This window comes from Micropterus salmoides, unplaced genomic scaffold (assembly GCF_014851395.1).
Source record: "Micropterus salmoides isolate LMB-PRFRI ecotype aquatic unplaced genomic scaffold, ASM1485139v1 Ms_hic_scaffold_3, whole genome shotgun sequence".
Classification (NCBI taxonomy): domain Eukaryota; kingdom Metazoa; phylum Chordata; class Actinopteri; order Centrarchiformes; family Centrarchidae; genus Micropterus; species Micropterus salmoides.
This window is the reverse complement of record NW_024042261.1, coordinates 19,893,853-19,919,344: the sequence shown is the minus strand read 5'-3', so window position 1 is coordinate 19,919,344 and position 25,492 is coordinate 19,893,853. Positions and strand designations below refer to the sequence as shown.

The following is a 25,492-nucleotide window of genomic DNA, read 5'->3' as shown; positions in this document are numbered from 1 at the left end:
AGTGAGTGAACTGAAGCAGATAACGAGGGAACAGACCGAGGGATGGTGTCCTTTACAGTTATTCCTTTGCAATATACAGTGTATTTTAATTATTAAAGCATGATATACTTGCTCCAGTTACATATAGCCTATGCCAACTTTATGTTTTCCAACTAACATTTTATTTTACACATGCAATAAATGCTATGTAATGGCCTGAATCAAAATCCAAGTGAGCTCATGTCAGCTGTTTCCTTTACCCTGTGTAGCTGAATGCCTAACACTTAAGCGTTAACTCAAGACACTTCCCCTCTCTTGAGTGAGCTCATGGTACGTTTCCTCTCCTGTGCCTGGCTGTGGTGACCCTCCCTGCGCACTCATCTGAGGGTTTCCTACAAATACGTCCCCTCTTTGGCGCATTTCCTTGGTCAACTTTGAAGAAGAAAATGGTGCCAACACTTACATAAAGTAGTAATAACATACACCAGATGGATAGATAGCTAGAAATACAGATAGTCTCTAGGATATAATGATTTAAATGTTTTCCCTCTTTATTTTAAAGCATCTCGCTCAGTTACACACCCACATTACACACACTCGTCGTGAGCGCGCACCACTCAGTCTGCAAACTTTGGCTCGCTGACTTTTACAGCGCGGCAGAGGCGTCAGATAGGAACTAGTAAACTATGCGGGATATTTCTCTGTGACTGAATAGAATTTATTTACTCCACGGCGAGACGTCTTGGCGACAAGTTCGGCGCCTGCGATCTGAGGTTTGACCGTGAACGGAGCTATATTACCCTCCACCTGCGCTCCATTGTTTGGAGTTTTGCTGTCGGTATCTGCGGGCGCGTAACTTTCAGAAGAACACAAACACTTTTGGATTTTGGGCCACTTTGGCACAAGACGGGATATCGTGTGCATAGCAGTCGACAAGTGGCTCTTGGAGGAGGGAGATTATAAAAGCCTGAAGTTGGAAAGTTAGTTTTGACTAAAGCAAATTCTGGCGACATATTTTAAGTAGCTTAATCTTCGTTAACTTGAGCCACTGGCAGGTGAAGAGGGCATTTAGCCTACTGAGTTGTTTAAAGGGTCTATGAGTTTGCTATCACCATGAGAGGACCAGTGGTTTTCCAGATGTGGATGATTTTATTGTTGGGGACCATAGCCGGAGTCGGGAGGGCTCAGGTCTCCACCGTCAAAGTGATAAGGGGCAACTCCAGGAGAGACGGTGAGATGTCTTTATTATGTCATTCTTTTGTTGTTGTGAGTGTTGCTTGTGTGTCTATTTACTGCTGAATCTACATCTCTGTAACACTCAGTAGGGACATAGTGACCCTCTTGTGGAAAAGTCTACTTAGTTATAGTGCTTTTTTATTTTTTTAATATTGAGTGCTGTTATTAGTGTAGCTTTTGGAGCTGAAAGTTCTGGATTATATTATGAAAGCATCTATTAAGTCCTTTTTATGTTTTTTACTCAGCTCTAATACTGATTTGAGAGGATCAAGTATATACACACTGCCACATTTAAATGACAAATAGAAATACTTTTTTTGCAATGGACACACTGATTGTTTTAGATGTCCCTACAGTGTTACTTAAAATAGACATCAATTGTAGTAAGTGTGACACAACAGAAATGGCTTGTTGTGAATGACCTGTTGATACACCTGGGAGAGAGAGAGAGGGAAGCAACAGAGTGGAGACAGAAAAGTTAAATGACATAGAGTGGGTAAAATAAGCTGTGGAGAAAGAGGAAGAGCAATGTCTGTTGGATGACAAGCTGCTACACTTTTGTCAGATTTTGAAAATTGAATAAGGAGCATGCACATCTCAGAAAACTGTGTACTGGCAGCCAGTTAAGAGCGGGACTTCTATCATTGCCACAGTGCATCTCTTCTTCATTGAAGCGAAGTCTTCAGATTCCCTGAGCCTCTTGCCTATCTAACTTCCAGTAGGTGCGCCATGCTTACTTTTCACTAGGCCCTGAAGCTAAAGTCACTGTGCAACAGTTGATTTGATTCTACACACGCACACCCACACACACGCATGCACACAGCTGCAGGGTTGCTTTTGGCAGGGAAACATGAAAATACCACTGTATTAGGTTCTAACCTGGACGGCAGCCCCTGAGACCTGTTTCACCTCTCATTCCCTTTGTGTTTATAACAAAAGAATAACATGGAGGGGTAAGAAATGACTTAGAGTCTGCCTGTGCACACATTAAGTAGCCTACATTTGAGTGAACTATGCTCCCCGCTGAAAGTTTTTGAAGTTCAGATTATTTTTTGTTAGTGCATACAACTGTTTATGATGATGGTTCAGTTTGCAAAACACACTTTGATAATTCAACATCAGAGTTTCAATATCCACAGATGTTTGACGGATTGATTGCAACCTGCCAGAAGCAAAACAATTATTGGGTCTAGTCCACTCAGTGTGTATATAAGTGAAGTATCATAGAAGCCACCACACAGTGACAGCTGTGCTGCAGCAGTACCGTGAGACCATACAGACAGACACATAGTTGAGAAAAGCAATGCCTGATGACAAAGAAACGGCTTGTTGCAAAATAAAAGTTGATACTGTAAGAAGACGACAGCTGCACTAAGTCTATTTGGTCAAGTTTCAAAATACTCGCAACATAAAAAGTCTGTTCTCTCAATGGAAGGGAGATGGAAAAGTATTAAGCAGGAAAGATCAGAAGAAGGCAGTGTCAAAGCTGCTTTTACAATTCATGGAAGTTTTTATTACTTGCTCCAAAAGTTTTTGTCAGATGTGCATCCCAGTTCTATCTTCTCTGTAGTTGTTACTATTTTATGTTACTAAAAAAGGATCAGTCTAAGACTACTGTAAATTGTGCGCTTAATTATTATTTATTTTCATCATTTTCAAAAAGTTTTTTGTAATTTTTTAGGGTTAATGACTATATATACCATGCAACGGTAGAAATGTGTCCACCAGTAGAGAGCAGCAGCTATCGCTTAGTGTTTGTGCTGTTTGTGCTATATACAGTATTTGGTGCAGGCTATGTAGCAAATCAGGGCTGGATTCTCACGTGATGTCACAGTTCTCGTGTGATCTTCTGAATTTAGCTGCCTCGCAAGGTAACCGGACAGCCAGACTGCTTACCACAGGAGACTGACAGTTGGTGGCGGTAATGAAACACAGAGGAGGAGAGCTTTATTGTAAATACAGAGCAGGAGGAGAAATTTTTGTTTGAATGGAAGCAATGAAGTACAGTACAGAGTGGTTATTCTAAACCTTTTTCTTAGGGGGCTTTCACACCTGAAAGGCCGCACCAAGGTCAAAACCAAAGTTCATGTTTTGATACATTTGGTTACTGTTGGTTTGGTTTCATACTGCAATTCTGCGACTGCACTAAAGCACTTTTCATGACACACTTGCGTCCTGTCGTCATCATCTATGTGGGCTGCGTCCCCCTATACTTGACATTGATTGGTTTATTGAACAGTTCAGCTGGTATCTTTGACAAGAATGAATGAATAAAAAATGAACATATGCATATTTGCCACTATATTGTTATTATTACATTTACATTTATTCATTTAGCTGACTAAATATTATGGCATTACTACCTGCAGCACCAGCTGTACTGAAGGCTAGTTCAAATTCGCAATTAAACGTCCCCGTTGTGCGAACATTATAACATAGCTGACAGGAAAGGGGGAGAAGACAGCAAGCAATCCTTCTGCACCTCCGTTTCAGGACAAACCAAAGATGTATGTGCAGTGTGCTTCTATAGTGGCCGTCTGTTTGAAAAGATGATATGTCACAGGAGATTTATAATCTTGTCCTTATTTCAATGCATTTCTCCATGCATTTGCTTGTTTCCGGTTTACACGTCAACCGCCAAACTTCCTGTAAATAGTCTGAAAGTCCAAACCATCCAAAAAATGCTTTCACACCAGAAACAAACCGAACCATGGTTCAGTTTCATCCGGACCGAGACTACCTCTTTTCGTCGGACCAAATGTCGTCTGTTGAAAAGTCAGACAAAAAAAGTCCAAAAGTCCGGACCAAACGAGGTAGGTGTGAAAGCCCCCTTAATTGAATTTACAGAACAATTACTGTATCATAATAGAAGACTTTGGCCATATTGCCCACCCCTACATCCTACAGTTAGCTTACTTTAGCAACATTTACCACTTAGGAACATTTACAATCCCACAATTTAACTTGTTTTTCTTAATTCTTAACTCATATTCTACATATTAGCAGATCCTGATTAAAGTTAAACACATGGCCTCATCCTCTCCTTTAAAAAGAAAGAGTTCACCACTTCACTCATTATGTGTTTCAAACCCACACTAGGCCTTGAATACATTTGTGTTATTATAAACATGTTTTTAATTTTAATGGAAAGAAAAATCTGTCTCACTGTTGCACATATCCCTGAATAAAAAATTTGGGAACTCCCTTTGATAATGTTGTCAGGAAATGATTGGTTTAGTGCTCCCAGTGAAGGAAAAAAGATGGCAGGTACTCTCCAAGTCTCTGCCCTCAGACACTAGCTGGTAAACATGCTTCAGTAATTTCATAGTGTTGCACGATTTCAGTGGGTCAGAATTTCAATCCCAACTCTACCAGCAGTCATTGAAACAATAGAGTGGCACTCACTGCAGCTTCACTAAAGATCGTCCTTGCTGAGTTTCAAGCCATCTTTATGTTCTGTTATTATCAAATCACATTGATTTTATCAAAGTGCATTCTTTGATGTCTTGATGACCGTTTGTTGAACAAAGACTGAGAGTCGCTGTGATGGCTGCTATTGAGACAGGCTGGTTCTTAAATGCTGCCCAGGCTTTTAACAGCTCTTTAATCCGCTGCATGCAGTCTTACAAAAATACACTGCACCCACAAGTTATCTTTATGTGTGTGTGTCTGTGTGTGTGTGTGTGTGTGTGTGTGTGTGTTCCTGTGTTTATGCATTTACAGATGGCTTATGTGGAATATGAGAGCTTAGTTCCGTTATTTGATTGACTGGTGCTGATTAGCTGTGTTTCCATGTGCAAGAGTGAACGTCAGGCTGATATGGGCTCTGCAGCTTTCACTCCATCCATTTACCATTGTGAAAGTGCCTGTGTGTGTACCTTTTGTGTATTTGAATGTGTGTGTGTGTGTGTGTGTGTGTATTTGTGTGTGTGACAGAATGTCTTAGCTCACTTCAAGGAATTCCCCCCAAGGTTTTTTTCTCCTGTGTTTGTTCAGCATTTTGCTTGTTCATTTCGCCTGCCATTGAAGTGTGTCTGTATGTGCATTAAAGAGGCTGGGGGGTGAGGCAGGGGGACTGAGTGTATTTGTAGAAAAGAAGCACACAAATACACATGTAAACAAACACAACAAAGTAAACACAATGTGGCCTTTCTGCCCTGAACAACTTATCTTCTCTGTTGAAGAGACCAGATGACCCAGATAGGACAAAACCTATTACACACGTTGTATGCGTGTGTGTGTGTGTGTGTGTGTGTGTGTGTGTGTGTGTGTGTGTGTGTGTGTGTGTACAAGCAGGACTTGTGGGCAGGGAAATATGTACATATATATACTGAAACAGACAGAAGCAAGCACACAGTAGTCAGACACTGACACTGTCACCCAGCCACAAGCACAGTCGAAGGGTAAATCATCCATTCACTACTTACACATTATCACACATATTTAGCTGTGTTCATGTGGGTCGCAAATAAGGTTGGCCGCCGATAGATAATCGTCCATTGGCAAGTGCTGACAGATGGTCGATGGTTGAGCAGGCATCGTGATTGTAAAACCCCGCCCCCTGGCAAAAAAAATCTAAATTTTTCACATAATACCTCAGTGAAACACACCGGCTTGCCCCGCTTCTCTCTATCTCGCCCGTCTACTCCACTTTCTCCATCAGCAGTACGTTTTATAAAGTTGCCTAAAAGACACAGAACTGCAGCAGGTGAACCGCTTGTGGGCTTGTTAATGACGCAGCCTATCAAACAACCAAAACCAATATCTGCACCCTGTGTTCAATGCTGTGTTCCATGTGGCTTGTAACGTCACAGGCTACCAAGTTTTTAACCGAGTGAAGTCTGTGCGGGTGAACATATGCACATAAGACGACCGCTAACCTGGTATCAGGCATGGCATCTATCTGCTAGGCGAGCGTTATGACGCAGATAGTTTACAGGAGTAAAGGCTGGACTACGATCGAGCTGTTTTCAGGCAATACAGGAGCAGTGTTTTCTGTGGTAGATGGTAACTCCCTTTGGGGTGTACTTTTTCTCTTTGCAAACCTATTGCATACACAAAAAATATATATACAAAAAAGGAAAGGGAAAAAGCCAAAAAGCATAATATGACCTCTCTGAAACTTCCACATTTCTTCATTAGATGGCCTATTTATTAATTAATCACTTGTAGCTAAGTAGGGATGCTTGTATCATAGTCTGTACTGGATTTTTTCAAATCACGGAGAAAATGCTGTAATCAGCAGTATGTGAATAGCTCAAATATTCTATTCAGACTCCTTTTTATCATATTAATATTTTTCATTTTAATCTTTCTATGGCACACCTGTGCTACTACGAATGTTCAAAATCACATGGACACATACACACACTGTGGTCCAAAGAGGGTGTTGCGCAACTTTGTGAGTACATTGAAATGTGTGAAGTTCTTTGGAGATTAAAGTGCATTGTTATCTTTTTAACTGTGTTGAATTTAAGATTAACTAAAGTTATGTAACTATATTACTTACAAACACTTTACTAATGTGTACACACACACACACAGTCACATGCAGACACACACAGTTTAATTTAAGCGTATAAAAAATTTTGATGTTGTAGAGAATGGCCTTGCTTGCACTTGTTGGTGGGGTGGCTAACTGAAGAAGCAGACCCTGCCAACCCACAGTGTTTGTATCATACAGTCACTTTTCTTACTGTGCTAAACAGAGAATATGACAATATGAACCACATTAATATTTATAAAGACTCCTGGCATATCTTTTCTGATTCCTCTTTTTCTTCCTTCCAGTAGTTCTTCTCTTATATATTGCCTTCCTCTCTCAGTGCTGTCTTATCAGTCTATGCCTTCCCACGTATCACTCCATCTCTCCAGATCCTCCTCTTTCAGTCTCTCCCTTTCTCATTTCTGTCTTTATCTTCCCATCTCCCCACCCACACCCCCCCAACATGTTCAGCTCTTTTTTAATCAAAAGCTATTTTAACCTGTTGGCTCTGTGAGCAAATATAATGTGGCAAACTGTGTCACAGACCCGCATGCTAGTGCACTCGCACAAAACAAAGATACTTGTACAAGGACAATACATTTAGTCTACCTTTGTAAACCAAAGGGTGTTTTAACATTCATTGTAAATACACTGAAAATATCAACATTCCTACTACAGTGACACAGACAGAGAAATAAACAAAAATGAATATCTTACATAGTGATATACTGTACATAGGGGTGTGCAATATTGTTAAAAATATTATATCTAGATATTTCCTGGGATTATGTCAATAATTAGACAATATTTGGCATCGTTCAAAAATGTGTTTGTAAAAAGCCTGTGTGAGCGTAGCATGTGTAGATGAAGAGGAGGAGACGGAGTGACTGTGTATGTGAACGGGTGTGCCTGTGAAAGGCAGCAGTGCAGAGAGCAACAGGTCAGCAATAAGCCCATAGTTTAGCAGTAATGTACAGTATAAATTACAGTGGCCGGTGAATAAGACTAAAGCGGAGTTCCAGTGTGTAGCTTACCAACTGTTAAAGAAAGAGTGAAAGGTGTTATCCCTTAAGTTAGCATCGCCTTTGGTGTGATGTGCGATGAGGTCTGGGAGCTGAACAGGAATCGTTAACAATAGCAGTGTTTCCCACATGTAGACTTTACTTGGGCGGGCCACCCAGGTATATTTGGTGACCCATTTTAGCATTTTTCAGAGAAACACAGAGAGAGTTGTCTCTATTACATTACAAGACACAGACACATGGATGTTTTACAAGCATGGACCAGGTAAAGTAACAGTGAACATACCAAGCCTCTCTGTTTGTAGCAGAGGTTATGTGTGTGCGTGTGTGAGTGTGGGGAAAAGAGAACTGAAGGGAAAGGGAGCAGATTTAACTTGTGAGTAAACACTAACCCCGCGGCCGCCGCCACCACCCAAGTTGTCTGTCATTCTGTGGGGAACACTAAATAGTAGGGCTGAACTATTAATTGCATTTACAATATGTTCGCAGTATGTTAAAACAAGATTTTCTAAATGCAAAGGCTGCAATTGCACTCTGGTCACATGACACGCAAGAGTAAAGCCGCCTGCAAAGAAAGCATCGACTTTGCATTTTACGCTATACCTTGAGTTTTTGTTGTACAATGGCCTTAAGCTTGACAGAACCTGACACTGCAGAAATTTTTTGTGTCAAACAGGGAATGAAATTAGCACCCACCAAATGCAGGTAAATTGCAGGATGATGCCACTTTGGCGGACAGGGTAAATGCACAACAGCGTTGCTAGGGGTGAGGGACCTCAAAAAATGATCGCATATTAAAAAAACAAAAACACAATTACATTATTTTCCAAAATTGTTCAGCCCCACTGAAGAGGATAATAATTGTTGCTTACTAATGATATTAATGGAAACAGGTCTTATTTGTGTTTTTTTAACTGAAGCATTTAAGTGAAACCAGCATAAAAACCCTGTAATCAGCAGGCAAGTGTTACCGACATCAAACAGCACAAATATAAGTAAATCATTTTATCTGTTGCTGTATTAGCCCTGAATACTGTCTATGGCTGTTGTCTTAGTGGCTTTGATTTTGTCATCATCGTTTGTTTTTGTGACGGTACTTTGGCAGTTTTAGGCCTCGTAGACAGCTGACTGCCGAAGCTTTTCATAGTCTTGATATTCCATATGGTGGTTAGTTTGTGGTCTTTAACTGCAACCAATTCTTGACATAATTTGCAGATTGACGTCTTTGAGCATCATCTGTCTTTTCAAAGCCAATTCCCCTTTATGTGAGTGAGGTTGAGCCACGTCTAGCCATTCAATCTAACAACTTACATTGCGAGGCTGTTGGTGTCAGAATTTATCTCCTAGCACTCATCTGTAACTTCAGTCATGAATTTTTCAGCAGCTATTGCTTGTTTAACTCTAGCACACATGTACTGCATGCATAACCCAGTGACTCGTTAAGATATTATCATAGACGACACAGATCGCACACCCCTAAATACACTCATATGTATTTACAGACAGGCAGTATTTGGGTGGTTGTGCTCGCAAAAGCATGTATGCTGTCATACTCTTGAGCTTGAGCTAGGCATTGGTGATACCAGTGAGTGTGATGTCATGGTCCTTGACTGTGTCTGAACTCAAGGTTGGCTTGCCTTTGATAACACACACACGTGCATATACACAAAGACTATAGTCATTCACTAATTTAAATTTCTCACATTGACACATACCAAAACAGTCTTGGCCATTCAAACATAACATGTGCAGCAAATGTGACAAATGTCCTTTTACACATTGCAGTAGAGGCTGTGAGGAGGCTTTAAAAGTAGAGAAGTGTATTTGAAATAATTTCACATTAAGGTCCATATAGTCACAGTTTTGGAGCTTTTGATTGTATCCCACAATCTTCCTCAGCAGACGTAGTTTACCCTGTTGTAGTTTTTCTAAGCACCTTAAAAGGTGTAAGATTTGGCCTGAAATAAACCAACATTTTCAACAGAATGTGTGCAAGTAACAATTCTGACATTATGTCAAGGACATCTATTTGGTGGAAATAAACCTTTAATTTACAGAGTTAGATGTGAAGATATTCTGGGTCTAAACGCTGTGGCTGCCACTCTGGTGCCTGACCTCCCCCTCGCTCTTCTCCAGCTTGACAACTCTCCTGTCCCCACATTTACCTGCCGTATCTTTGTCAAACCATTCCGGACTCAGTCAGCTAATAAGACCCCTAAGTTAGCTGCATGGCTAACTGAGCCAACTAGCTAATGGTTAGCAACAGTTATGACCTGCGGGATATGCTGCCCTATTTTTCAGCATGAATTTGACAGGTGGAGAGTAGTCTCAATTCTTACACATTGTACCTTGAAGGACTTGTCCATGCTGACTCAAACATTGAGATTCAAAGTTTATCTTGACCTTGGAAACAGCAGTTTACAAAACAGTCTTACAATCAACAATCTCATCTCAAGGTCAATTTAGTAGTTGTTCTGGGGCTTCATATCATACAATCTTTCTAAATGTACATCTAAGCTCATTTGTAAACTAAAACTAAAAATCTAAAGTCTAAAACACGATCCTAAATGTATTCTTCCTTTGGGCTTTGAGGTGTAGGAAAACATAGATTTATTTGTGGCGTGAGTAGAAGGCCATCACACCCTGGTCACCCCGTCCTGCTATATCATGACAGATTTAAGACAGGATGCAAATGTCTTCCAAATGGTTTTGTGTCACCATATTAAACATGTTGGTGACAGCAGGGAGGGGTGTCACTGAGGTGATTTGAATCCATGAGTCATACTCAGGACACCCGACATGACATTGCTCCCCACTGCTAACACAATTGCAGGATCTCCCTTTCAAGGGAATACCCCAATAAACACTTGTCACACGCGCACACACACACACACACTTTTATGCGTGAATTGCATGAGCCAAAGTTACCCCACCCCTAAACATTTGGCAGACAGACTTTTCCTTCCCTGCAAAAAAAAGGGCGGTGACCACTTGGACAGTCTGACAGGAGAGAAAAGTGTGCAACAAGAGAGAAGAAAAGAGTGAGATGATGCCTCGGAAAGTGAGTGGAGATAGCTGTAGGCTCATTTAATGTATGTGGTTGTGCTCAGATTTTAGGAGAAGAGGTCAGCAGGAGAGAATTGAAAGTTTAGAAGGGAGCTTAAAAGAGTTAGAGGGCACAGAGGAGGAGGAGAGGGAAAAGGTGTATAGAGAGATATGCCAAGTTAAAAGACCCGTCCCTCCACTTTTTTGCCCTGTCAGCTTGGAGAGAAAGATAGCAAAACCAACAGAGAGCCAAATGGACAGAGTATAAAAGAGAAGATGGAAGAAAGCATGACTGATTGAGGACTGGAGGGGGTGAGAGATAAGGTATTTCTGGAGAGGGAGAGCATACTGAGTATAGTGCCAAACATCAGCAGATAATCTGAACTCAGTATCTTATCAAAACCTAAAGCATAAAGAAAAAAAGACACAACTCTGTCAACATACAGTACCTTCACTACTGATGAAGACCACAGACAAATCTGGCCTCCCAGACTAGGAGGGTCACGCTACATTCATGTACACCCAGTGAAGTAGAAACATAATTAAGCTTCTTCACCTCATGCCCCAAATGTGATTGTTTAAAAGAACAATGAATTCCTCAAGATTATCCAAATACACATAATATCCCTTTACAGAAAAACATGGAATTCTTTCAAGTTGATGATGTGGTCCAGGTAACACCCACCGTCACTTATTATCTCCTATTAGGATTAAGCAAATTATAATGAGGAGCTGTAGATAAAGGCCTGACTGAAAAAAAGGATAATGCTCCTTAAGTTTGGTGCTTCAACTGAATGTGAGTAATTCAAAAGCAAAACTACTCCAACGTCACAACATCTTACAGTAGTAGCAGAATGTGGTATAGTAGTAGCTACATGTTTAAATTACAGGGGAAAGACATGAGCTCCACTGAAAACAACAAAAGTTCTAGTTTGCTGAATATCAACCATTATCCTATAGTATTTCTAAAGCTGCAATTATGGTAACCTTATTTAAAATCTAATTAAACAAAATCTGTAGTTTTAAATGTATGCAGCTCTGCTCTAACTTTTACAGTAATGCACATGCAAGGATTGGCCTGGACATTTGCTTTCTGTGTTTTTGACAGTGGGCTTTTTCATGTGCATAAATTGTGTGTCGATTTGACATGAGAAAGATCACTGGTTGACAGCAACTGAGCTGTGTACTGGTACCGTTAAATTCAGCATTGGTTGTAAGTTCAACATGTTATCAGACAAGAATGCACATTTCCTACCCACAGTTCACTGCCTCCTACCTGTGCGTGAATACGTGAAAACATGGCTCTTGTCTGCTCTAAAGGTTACTTCTTAATACACTTAATATCAAATTAATTTTAACCTTACAAAAAAGTAGTGTAAAATGTAGAATTCTGGTTTTATGTGCTGGGCTTATTTTGCCATTATTTAGTAACTAGTTATCTAGTTAGCTGTTTCCTCCTGTTTATAGTCTTTATGCTAAACTGGGGTGTCGATGGCGCAATGGATAAGACTATGCCTTTGGTGTGAGAGACCTGGGTTCAATCCCCCACTGTGTCCTATCCACCATTGTGCCTCCAGAGGCGTGTGACCTCTGACATGTATAGCAATTGTAAAAGCGAATAAATGCATGTAAAATAGAATTGGCATTTCCATTAGCTAAGAGACTCAATGATGTGCTGCACACTTGTTCAGCAAACATGTGAGCCCCTTTGATCCATCAATCTCTGGATCCAGAGCAAGAGCAAGACCTCAATCACTGGTCTACTCAGATACACTGTGAAGGGAAGGCTTTCAAGTTTCTTTGTCAATCATGTGTCTTATTCTGACAAAAAATGCCTCATAAGCACCAATAGAAGGCATGTTTTGCATATAAACATATTTTCTGTGATGTGTACTCCGCTGTTGAAGAATAAAATAAATAAACAGCCAAAGAATTATGCTGTGAAAGACTTAATATAATGTAAACAATGATTGCATTTAGAAAGACTAACAACATAGAATTTTGAAAGTAACCACTGAAAGTCTTTAAGGACACCCCATTTTGTTGGCATCAAGTTCAAACAACAAACAGCTCTGTAAATTCGCAAGCTTTAATATTAATATCGCGAATCAAATCAATGTCAGGCACAAGAAGTAGTACTCTGAGGACTGTCTCTTTACCACTACACTATTGAATACCTATCAATGCAGCTGTTCTTATCAAATGAAACAGGCACTTCACTCCTGGTTTCAATAGTAAACCACCACAAGAATGACAATTACCAACAAAAAACACTATATTCTAAGCAGACACGTTTAACAAAACATAAATCACAAAGTAACATTTGTGTTTCAAACAAATAGGCAAATAGCAAATTTTTAAAAAACTGTGTTAAAAATGACCCATTGCTTAATGACCAGAGCCCAGAACGGACAAACCAAACACTGGTTCTAGAGAAGGCCTTTCACGTAGGTTCTCCTACACGCTTGGAAGGGGAGGGTCAGAGGAGGGATTATCAATTGGCTGCAATCTACAGCCTTACCGCTAGGTGCCACTGAATAAAGAATTATTTATCTCCACTGATGTGTAATGTCTTCTTTTGGATATAATAACTCAATTTACAAGCCAATATAACTCTTCTGAAATTAGGGACACAGTACACTGTAGAAGGGAATCAGAGAGCAGGTCCTAAACAAAGAGAAAGGTGGAGAATGAATTTTGGTCCTTGTAGTCAGCGTAGTCAGTTGTGCCAGTCATCTGACTGGCATAATGGATGCAGATAACAGAGGAGCAGGAAAGTGAGATGGAGGGAACGAAGGAGGTGGAGGGTGCATGGAGCCAGGATAAGAAAGATTCAAGAGCAAATTAAGCAAGAAATTGATTAGGGCCATGGATGAAAAAGAGAAGATGAAATGAGGAACATGAAGACAATAAAGATGGTAAAGGAGTTGCTGGGGAGGATGACAGAGTCCTCTGTCACCATTGTTTTTTCTAAATGTTAACATGTTTTTCCCATCCTAAATGATAGCAGATCTAATCTAAAACCATTACTGGCTAGCATTAAATATATATTTTTATACTGGAGAAAATAATGCAGTTGAATGAAGTCACTTCTGACAGTGTGCCCCCTTCCCTTAAACAAAGTGACACTCGTAAAAATTCCATTTAAAACAACACGTCACTGGCTAAGTTAATAATCATGTATATTAGATAGAACTCTGCATGATATAATTGGACTATACATGACTTTGCTTTGTTTTGATATCAGCATTATATATTGGCTATAAGCCGCACTGCTCTCTAAATATTGGCATTAGCCATTGAAAACCCCATATTAGTCAACCCTTACTGCCAAAATATGAGTTTCACAAAAATAGCTGACAAGCATGTGAAAGAATGTGCCAGGGAAAGAGAGAGGAGAGTGGGATAAAATGAGACAAACTGAATGAGAGTGATGGATATGAAAAGAGACAGAGTAGAGGTGTGAAAAGAGTGATAGAGATTGGATGGCATCACAAAAGAGTAATAGGAGTGGGACTGTGCTGAATAAGCAACACACATGAAACAAACAACAAGAGATTGAGGGATAAGAGGAGCATAGAGAGAGAGAAAAGTTTGGAAAAAGGGAGGGAGTTTGTGAACACACAGGGAGGCACCCCCAATAGTGAGAGGAACACCGATGAATAAGAATGAAGTATAATAAATGGAAGAAAATAAGAGTGTGCAAAGGAGAGTGCGCAGTTTTAAAAGGATGTAGATTAGGTGGATAGGGAGCTTCTCCCACAGTGTTCGTTCTGTCTCAGTCCTTGACAAGCAAAGTTAATGTGACTCAACAATAAATGCATGAGAAAACTGCTGATCCATTTGTGTGTTAGACGAGAGACAGACGGAGAGAAGGGTTTTTTGTGTGTTTGGGAGTGGATGGTGGTGTAGAAACTGTTTGTATTTAAGTGTGTAAAACTAAGTGCAGTAACATCCTCTGACCCTCTGCAGAGGTCTGTATTAATACAAATACTCTCCACCTGCACAGTTTAAACATAATATTGTGCAAAGTAATTTATTTTTGTAAATGTACCGACAAAAATATTTACTGAAAAAATTGAGTAATTATTCAAATTACTCAGCTGTATAAGAGACTTTCAGTTCAACAGTGGGTTATAATGTATCCAACAGTTTAGTTTACTCATGCACAGTTTAACACGGACCACTCCTGAATCTAATTACAAACATACATTTGGGTAACAATTTAAAGGCAATAGCAACATTATGTGTCCTAATGAGGTACTGGACCACCATGAGCTTCCAGAGCAGCGTCCAGTAAAATACCACATTATACCTCATATTTAAACAAATAACAATGCCTCTACAGTTGCAGCTGGTGTGCTAATTACATTGATATCCCCCCCAGGCAAGGTGCTGCATTGAAACTCAGAGGGGATTGTGAGGGAAATATAAAGGATCTGTGACTATTTGGTGGTTATTTGGTTGTTAGTTGGATAATAACAGAAAGCCAACTGAACTGAATCAAGCTGTAGGCAAAGTAAATGTATAAAAACAAGGGATAGATGTGCCTTCCCCTATGATTTGCAAACACATTTTAATATCTAACTAGGTTCTGCAGCTAACAATTATTTTCATTGGTGATTGATCAGTTGATTAGATATGGTATGCAGATGATGTCACACAACGCAGTTACGCTCACTGAGTGGCAGAAAGATGAGCAGCAGTGTTAGCTTTAATCAGCTAAAACACAAACAACACATCTAAAATGGGAAAGAGCTGGGTCACTGGTTCTTTGGTAAGCAGTAAGGATCAGTTAGTTTTTTGGTCTATAAAATGTCTGAAAAAGGTTGATCAGTGTTTCCCAAAGTCCCAAACATAATGTTGTCAAATGTCGTTAAATGTTATCTAATTGCTGCAGCTCTACATCCAATCATCTAACAGCCATCCCAGGTTTCTCAACCCTAATGTGGCTTGTAAAGGCTTCAGCCTGTGAAATTTGTTTGTGTTCTGCCCACTAAAATGTGTATTCAACCCTATGACAGCTGCTGCTTCAAAATTTCTCTCTCTCATTTTACTAGTCTCTGCAGACTAGTAAAGCAACTAGGCTCTGCCTGTGGCATAGATGTGGAGTCTAGTAGTGCTGAATCAATTAGTTGATTGTTTATATCATTTAATAAGCAAAAATGACATTTACTGGTTCCAGCTTCTCTAATGTGCAACAGGTGATGCTTTTCTATGTTGTATGTCAATGCAAACACAATATTGTTTTAAGCTTCTTTAGTGACTGAAAACAAGCAATTTGACAACATCCCTTTGGGCTCTGAGAACTGGAGATAGGTATTTTTCACTCACACCTGACATACTTAACTTACTGCAACATAAATCCAATGAATCATTTTACAGTGTATTTAGGCTGAGTGTTCTGTTCTCTTTTTTACTGCCATTCCTGCTGCTGCACTGCTCACCTGAAAACCCTGCTGAAACTGTTGCCTTCACATGTGCATATGGTATTTTATAAGCCCAACCATGCAATTTCCTGTTGTGCGAGTTTAGGTTACGCTGGCAGGGAAATTACAGTTGTCGTGCCCCAAGCTCTGCTGTGCTGGTGCATGTGTTGAGGTCCGAACCTCCAGCCCAAAAATCAACTCTGCACATAGTATTCTGTATACACATAATAATTTGTGTGTTGACTGAATGAGCCTAAGTCTGAAAAAAATTACTTTAGGCATTTCACACAACAGGTCTGTCAATAAAACTGAAAAGGTGCCACTCCCAAAGATTTTGAGGGGCAAGCACAACACAACTTGAAGAACTTATCTATCAGGTCATTCATGTTTTCTCATGAAAAAGACACCAAGGAATCAAATGTTTAAAATGTTTTACAAGATACAGATCCTTAAAAAAATGGTATGATGGTAGTTGGTAGATGATAGTAGTGTTCTGCTACCAGGACTAAGTGTGGCTGAGAACATGACAAATGTCAGAAGTGACACTGTAGAAAGATGAGAACAGGGGCTGCTTTCACCCCAGAGATCCATCCCTGCTGAAGGAAAGAGATAAACACTGTGCATTTATGTTGTGTGTTTTATATATGTGTGTTTGTGTGTGTCTCTGAGAGAAAGAGAGAGAGAAATCCTCTAGTGCACTGTGAGAGCTATGTCTTTGTTACTCTGACAATGGTGCTCCGACACAAATGAAAAAGATTCTTTTTTTCTCCCTCCTCTGTCAAACACTTTTATCTTTCCCTCTCCAACTGTCAGCCTTTCTCCCCATATTTCCCTCACTCTCTCTGATTCTCCATTTGTGTATCTCAGCATTTCTCCCACTGTCTCTCTCCTTCTTCCTCTGTCTCCTCTTGTCTTCATTAGCTTCCCCTCTCCTGTTTTCATTTCATCATTTACTCTCTGAATGTGGTATCTGTCTGAGAGAGGGAGAGCTGCAAGTGGAGAGAATACAAATACAGAGGAGAGAGTGGGAGAATTGGGGATAGGGGACATGGATCGGAGTACAGAAGAAAAGGGAGCAGGCATTGTTAGTGGGATATCAAAGGGGGGAAAATGAGAGAAAACTAGAAAGAAAAGTTAAGGCAGAGAAAGAAACACAAGACAGAGAAAATATAAAAGTAGAAGGGGGGAGAAATAGCAGGAGTCTGTGCTACTGTGGAGCCTGCAGCAGGATAAGTGATCCCAGTGGTAGATAAAAGGTCAGATACACACTGGCAGGCAGACCACTGCTTAACCCTGCACTCTGACCGCACACACACACACACATACACACACACACTCGGGCACACGCTTCCTGACACACGCATGCATACACAAAAGTACACTTACAGACAGCTGATGTGAGGCAAACAGACTGAGAGCAGGATGGCTGTCAAAACATCAGCATCTGCTCAGCATTACACACATCGCTCAGAGCAAACACACGCACACACAAACATGCATCTAGCAAACGGCGTCCAAGCAGCCCTTAGAGGGATCAAGGCTGATATTTGATAAACTTGTGCTACCACAGCTGGGGCTTAGCTTAAACACACACGCACACACAGCCCTGCAACAGCCAACAGTTTTTCATAAAGTTTTATGTTGAAACAAAGTCATGGAGATATAAAGGAAACTGAATTTGTGTACTGTTATTACATCAGAGGTTTATTATACCGTGACTGTCCATACTGTATATGGCCTTGGACATGTGTTTTATTCCATCCACATATTCAAGTATTTAAGTGAATACCAATGTACGTGAGTGCGTGTATGTGTGTGTGTGTGTGTGTGAATGCAGGGCTAATTGATTGTCCTCGTCAGCCCTGCTGTTCAGACTGCAGTAGCTGTCAGCAGGAGCCAACTGCTACTCTAACAAGCTTCATAAAAAAACACTCACTTACACACACTTTCATACCCTCTCATAAGCACATTAGAGCTTAATGTAAAAACAGATGCACAGAAATGACAATTCTTGGCCGAAGCCGACACCAAATAGAATGAAAAAAATTGCCAAATACCAAACACCAAAAAAGTACATTCACATTTTGCCTTTTATTTTGCCTTTTTTTTTACCAATGGATAAATCAAATACTCAAAATGTGCTTTTTACTCAGTGTTTTCCACAGGATTTGGAGAGACTATGGTGGTTAGTCCGAGGCCTGAGAGGGTCCAGTAAAGTAAATGACATGTGTCCATTTACTTTTAATGTACACATCTAATATGTTTTATACTTTCTGTCAATATAATCCAATTAATCTTATTTCCATACTGTATAGTCACCTTATTTTGAAAAACGGACATTGTCACATTTGTATCCTCGCGCTAAATTCATCAAGTCCGACAATGTTTGATAAATAATGTTGTATGTGATTTTCGTATCATGCAACTTCACAGCCTCTTTTTAAGTTCAGACTCGCATACTGCAACACTTGTCTTTGTAAAGAGAGAAAATTACAGGATAGCTAACCTGCATGTCAGCCTGTACTGGGCCTTCTCAGTGGATTTACCATAAAGGCTTGAATACGTGTGCACTCCAAATTTTGCTGCAGAATGCTTAATCCCCGTCTCAGAAACGAGTGACAGAAACACTCAAAGCCGGTCAGACCATTTGTTGCCTTTTCTAAGACGTCAGCCACAGATGGAGTGGATGTACTAGGAGACAATTCAGCAGAACAGTGTCTGCAAACGGCAATTTTTGCGTCTTTCTCTGAAACTTTCAAAATGCTTCCACACTGCCGACATGTCAACTTAATTGTTCGGTAAAGTTTCTTCGGTCTTTCGACTTATTAGGCTAATTTAATTAATTTAATTTCGGCTGAACAATTCGGTGCATCCCTACACTTAAATGTACACACACACACGCACTAGAGCTGCACGATCTTGAAAAGAATTGACACTGCGATCTCATGTTTTCCCTGAGAAGTATATATGTTGCGAAATGTACAGTTAGATACGGATACTGCATGTTTTGTATGTGTGCACTGTGCGTGTTAAGCATTTCTTACATTTCGGCACAGATCAACCCCATTACAGGGACTTTTTAACTTTTTAACCAGCACTGGGAAGAGGTACTGCTGAAACGGAAACACACACAATCAAAAGCCGGTTTGTGTAATTGAAAGCCTGCCTCTAGCGTCCAAGCAACATTATCTGTGACAGTAGCCACGTCGTGTGCATGCATAAAGGCAGGCAATACACAGACTCTGCATGTACGGCAATCAGTTCGCTATGTGCTCCAGTGAAGTGGTGCACTTGATCAGTTTATCCAACTGGCAAAACAGGCAGTGCTCATATTCAGGTTGTGGTAGGTGACTAGTGGGGTCTCCTTTGGTTGTTTGATAAATCAAAGAAGTGCACCCCTTCAGCAGAACACGGCGGGGAACTGATCAAACACTATGTATCCAAGAACCTTTAGACCAAACTAAACTATATAATATCAGACAGGCTTTTAGTCACGAAAATGAGAACCTTGTGAGTTTTCGTTTTGTATCAAGCAGCAAAGAAGTTGTAGAATGACATGCTTGAGGTAATTACTTGACATCACACGTCCTGGGGACTATTACACATGCGCACATCGCAATGTTGATGCTTAAACAGATGTACCGTGCAGCCCTAACACACATACTGTAAAGGCAGCTCAAGAAATCCATTAAATGGATGTGGGAAGATAAGATAGTTTTCTTGACATTTGCCAGTTTGAATGACAGATGTTATATCTTCAGAAATAAGAATCCCCTGGCATTTCTTGATATGTGACGAGTATAACAAAGGCCCAGCACTTAATCCAACCGTAAGCCAGAGTTATACAAAACAGAAATTCACTCACTGTTTGCGTTACAGGAACAGCGATCAGTGGTTTGAACCACTCCAAATTCAGAACACACTACACAACACTCTGCATCAAGCCACACATACTGTACAGATACACACCCACACACACACACACACACCCACACCCACACACACACCCACACACACACACAGGGAGGATATTGCTGATGAAGTGTTGGTAAATACACTCCATCACAGTGTAGGAGGCTATACAGGGGCAAGCCTCTCTCATCCCTCATCTTTTGCTTCTCTCTGTCCAACCCCCCCCAAACCCTCCTCCCAATCTGTTGTTACAACTTGAGCTGGCTTCCCACACCCACTTGCTTTCTTCTTTTTACTTTCTCTCCTTGCAGTCATGGATTTCTGTCTTATCTATCACCCCTTTCCCGCTTCTTCTGTCTCCCTCCTCCATTTTTCTCCATGCCTTCCTGTCCTCCCCCCTCTGTCTCTCTTTTTCTCGTCCCCTTCTCTTCTCAAATTTTTCTAGGAAATTGGCTTTCATCCTCCTCATTTAGCGAGATGGAGCTTTCTGTCAGACATTGTCCTTTGATTCATCCTCCATCCTTCTGTTTGTGCAACACTGTAGCTGTGAATGTGTATGACACAGCATGTGTGCATGTAGGCATGTGCAAGACCATGTGAGTTCTGCATGTGTATATCTTTGTGACTGAGTGAGAGTTTATGTTGCTATGCAGCTGCATTTCTTGTTTGTTATCCTTGTGAATACATTTTATTATGCATCTGTCAACATCTGTAACCAGGACTGATGTTCACATTTGGACAAAAACCATCTTATCTAAAGGAAATACTAATATACTTTAAATTTAATTATAAACATTTAAAACAAAAAATAAAACTTTCGTTCTAACGTTCTAAAACAATGTTATTGCCTCCATTAATGTAATACTGTTTTGTTTATTAAAGCTGTAAAGTCAGTGGTGGGAAGTACATTTACTCAAGTACTGTGCTTAAGTACAAATTCAAGGTACTTTACTTGAGTGCTGTACTTATGTACAAGTTCAAGGCTCTTTACTTCAGTACTGTACTTAAATACAAATTCAAAGTACTTTACTTGAATATTTCCATTTTATGCCACTCCACTCCGATTATCTGACAGCTTTAGTTACTTTCAGTTTACATTTTTCCATTACCTTCCTGTCCTGTGAAAACCACATAACTCTAAAGCTGGTGATTTTTAATTTGTTACTAATGAACTGCAGGATTAACTGTTCTTTTATAAGTGCAGACAATTATCCCATTTCTATAACCAAATAACTATTTAAAACACTATTGGACTACCTGGAAAATGCATCAACAAAAAGCTGAAAACAGGGCTGTTTTTCTGAGCTCATGAAAAGTTGACTTTTTAGAGATACATGGTTCTCCCAGGACAGCGACGCTTCAAACATGTGATGATTATGTGTGTGATTGTGAGTGCTTTTTGATTCAACTACCAGTGTAATGCTTTAACGCGTTACTGTAATAATATTACTTTTCCCAAAAACTAATAATTCCAAAACAGTAATATTACTGTTGTGTTACTAATCCAACACGTCAATGCTTGATTGCACGGCAGGTCAACGGCACCGGAACTTATGTTGTTTAGGTAAGCTGCTGCTAAAAAAAAAAAAGCTAAAGGAAGAATGGAGAACGAGGGAGAGAGGCGTTCTTTCTACAGCCGAAGTAGCTACTGCCATTATTGTGTCACAGTCTAAAGGCTTGTGCAGACTACACAACTTTCAGCGTCGACCGATGGCCATGCCATTCACACTAAACAACTCGCCGTCTTGTGACGGGAATCTTGAAGTCGCTGTGGCGTTTACACTACGTCACTGATCGGTGACAGGGGGTCACACACTACACGAGCTGACAGCGGCGGTGTCACCTGAGGCTGATCTCCAAACAACGTTTTATCAAGAAAACATACGTGAAATGCGAAATAGGAAATGATGCGAACCTACACACAACGTTATTATAAAGATGGAAATTATAAAAACAAAGAATCTGGGTGAAAGAATGGATTAGCACACGCAAGTAGCAGGAATTGTCTGAGCTACAGAGAGAGCTGGAGGTCAGTAAATTTGTGGTGAATAAGTAGCTGCCTGCTCTGCCAGCTGGATGTTGAGTCGGCCGACTCTTACAGATATTTGGCACGCTAGATATCTGGCTGGTGTCTGCGATGTGTCAATGATGTGTCGTTGAGTAGTTCACACATAACGACTGGCGGCCGCCAGTCGATCGCTAATTTACCCCATATCACATTCTGACGGTCACCGAGCTCTTCGACCGGCAAATCGGGCTTAAAATCGTGTAGTGTGAATTAGGCTTAAGCTGCAAAGAACATTGTTGTCCGTTGTAAACCTTGTGTGACCACCAAAAAGCTTTGAACCGTGAACAATTCTATATCTAATTTATTGAAGCATCTGCGAAAGCAGCACAGCAACATGAAACTTATGGAAAGAATGGTAGTGAAAATAATATAGTAATGTAACAACACTGTCAACTACAGCAGTAAAACAACAACAACATACACATTAACACAGCAGTAATATTAATCCAAAAACAGCATGTATAATAGTAAAACACTATCAGGGATTATTTTCAAGCAGAAACAGTACTTTAAGTGATTTTTGCTGATAATATACACTTTTACATAAGTAAGGTTTTGAATGCAAAGTAACACAAGCTTGTAATGAAGTATTTCCACAGTGTGGTATTAATACTTTTACTGAAGTAAATGATCCGAATACTTCTTGCGCCTCTGAGTAAAGCAAACAAATGTAAGTGATGTGACTGATACAAATTACGGTATACAGTACCTAATTGGTGTGCCATAATGCATTGCTAGAAAGGCAAAACTGTCAACTATGGAACATTCTTTAATCTGCATTGATTATGCATTTTATCCCCATCTCTTGCCCTAAGAGCTCAGTGCCATTTTTTGCACAGATAGGCCTAGCTTCCTACTCTGCCTATGTCTCTCTCTATCGGTGCATGTGTCCATAAATATGCATATTCTGGTGTCCAAGCACCCATGCATCTGCTTGTGGGTGCCGCCTCTGCATTTGTGTGTTACGGCTGCTAGAGTCACTCAGCCACAGTGTCTCCACTGACCTGTCCTCAGTGCTGACTCAGCTAGTGTTGGTCCCCTCTGCATTATTCAGCAAGCTTAGCCAAGGTGTTAAACAGGAGCACATCAAAGCAGAGGACAGGAGCATGCTAAGTGGACTGGCACAAGACAAGTGGAATGTAGAAATGTTAGCTAGTGTGATACAGAGACTAGCGTGTAGAAACAAGACTAATGCTGTGTTCCATTTCCATTCACGCAAATTTCAACTTGGACTTAAGGAAGTAGAGTGTTCACACTGACAAGATATTAGTATGCATACTGAATTTGATAGATGTGAGTGTTGAATGCGGTGACCACTATTGCCACACAATGCAGAAAAGAAAGAATTAGAGTAGATTGTCATGCATAATAAAAGCATGAATTAAAGATGCACCAGGTTCTTCATGGAATACAGATGTCACCATGTGCTTTGGAAAACAATGCAGTAATGTAAGGTCGAATTAATTTGTGCTCTTGGCATGGTCCTCTAATTGCAATTTACAAAAGTGCGAAAATTGTTTGTGTGTGCGGGTGAGAGGGGCTCTGAGGTCCAGTAAAAATAACATTTTTATGCCACTGGTTTCCACCACCGAGTATAATAAGACAATTAAAGTAATGCCATCTATTCTCAAGTTGTTTACAGCACATAACACCCTTGAGTAAATATTCACAGTTACATTATGTGCTGAAAAGGTTGAGGAATGGAATAGATCTTTTCAACTTTTCAAACACAGATTTTCCGCCCGAGTGCAGCTTATCCCCCTTCTTTGTACCCATTAGGCTAATTTGTCCCCATCAACAGGTGTCGAGTCATAGATGGCTGAGAGGCACTTGCAAAAGCTAAGTGGATGCTAATGCTAATCAAAGGCCCAAAAGGGCCATTGAGAATCGCTGGATAAGATGTAAGGACCAGCTAAAAAGCTCCAGTACCAAAGGACATTTTAAATGCATCATGAGTCACATCTTTCCAGTGATGTCTGTCTTCTTTGTTTTTGCCTTTGAAATATACGGAAAAAGCGAAAAAATGATGAATTGGCACAAATTGGCTTACATCACAACAAAGCAAGTGACACACTCACACAAACATGCACATAACTTATCAGATGCACACAGATCAGTTATTATCTTTGCTTATTTATGAGTGTAACTCAGACATGCTCTTTGGTGTAGCTTATACAGTGTTTGATGTGTTGAGGTATCTTGGGGCTCTGTGGATTTTCCTTGTCCTTTTCACAGTAGCTATGGCAATGTTTCCCTTTATCATTTCACTGACATTACTCCCTCTTTCTTTGTCTGTTCTTCTTGTACCTTTTATTTTCTCCCTGTTTCCCTTCCCTTCCCCACTCTTCTTCTCTCTTCTTTGTCCTTCTCTTCCTCACTCAGTCACTGTCTCCCCTGGTTTCTCTCTCATCCATCCCACTGTCCTTTATCTCTGCTCTGCCTCATTCTTGATTCTCAACCTTTCTTCACCTTCATTTTGTCCTTCTGTGTATTTTTGTCTCTATCTGTCCTTCTGCTCCTCCTCTTTCTTGTCCACTCTGAGTTGTGTGTACAGACAGAGTGAGCTCAGTGAATGTCTGTGTCTGTTTGTCTAACCTCCTCTTTCCGTGTCACAGGACATGTTTTTGTGCTGGCTTCAAAGAAAAATACACACTCTCTCACACACATATATTGACACACACAAATGAACTCCCACAAAATATTCAATATCCTTAAACAGAGGTATGTGCTCACCCAAACACACACACACACACACACACACACACACACTATGACAGGCGAATGGAGTGAGATGAACCCCCTCCTATATCCGGACGATAAGGAGTGAAGGAAAAAAAAATGCAAAAACAGAGAAAGAGAGGGAATGGGAGAAATTGGTGGATGGATGTCTGCCTAAGTTGTCAGACAGTGATAATAACAATTTGAGCCTATCCAACCTACCAACCTATCAGTGGCAAAAACAAGCAGTTGTGGACAAGTGGACGTATTTTTACAAGCACAATTGCCCGCAAGGATAATGTTGCAGCCCAGTCTCACTGTTGCCATCTGCAGTACACTCACTCAATACTGGACCAATTTCAAAAATGTCATGTGCGCTACTAATGAATGTTGTTACGAGACACACCCCCCTCTTTTCAACAAGCATGTATAGCATCTGTCTCTTTACAACATTTAACGGCCATTTGTACTGTTAGGTTTGTATTGTACTTGGAAAGTGGAAGCTAGTTAGTCTAGTTTGCTATCGTTAGCATTGCTTTCCACAAGATGGTACTTCTTGGTAATTTTATATCAACACCTGCTGAATCATCGACACATA

The 25,492-nt window shown here is 40.3% G+C and overlaps 1 protein-coding gene across 1 annotated transcript in view; it reads left to right on the top strand.

Annotated features, from left to right (window-relative positions):
• Window positions 1-473: 473 nt before the first annotated feature.
• Window positions 474-25,492, top strand: part of pdgfd (platelet derived growth factor d) — a 69,977-nt gene continuing 44,958 nt past the window's right edge. Inside the window, exon 1 of the mRNA XM_038693648.1 lies at window positions 474-1,210. Coding sequence (XP_038549576.1) covers window positions 1,093-1,210 — 118 coding nt within the window. The 5' untranslated portion in view covers window positions 474-1,092. The remainder of the gene's footprint in view (window positions 1,211-25,492) is intronic.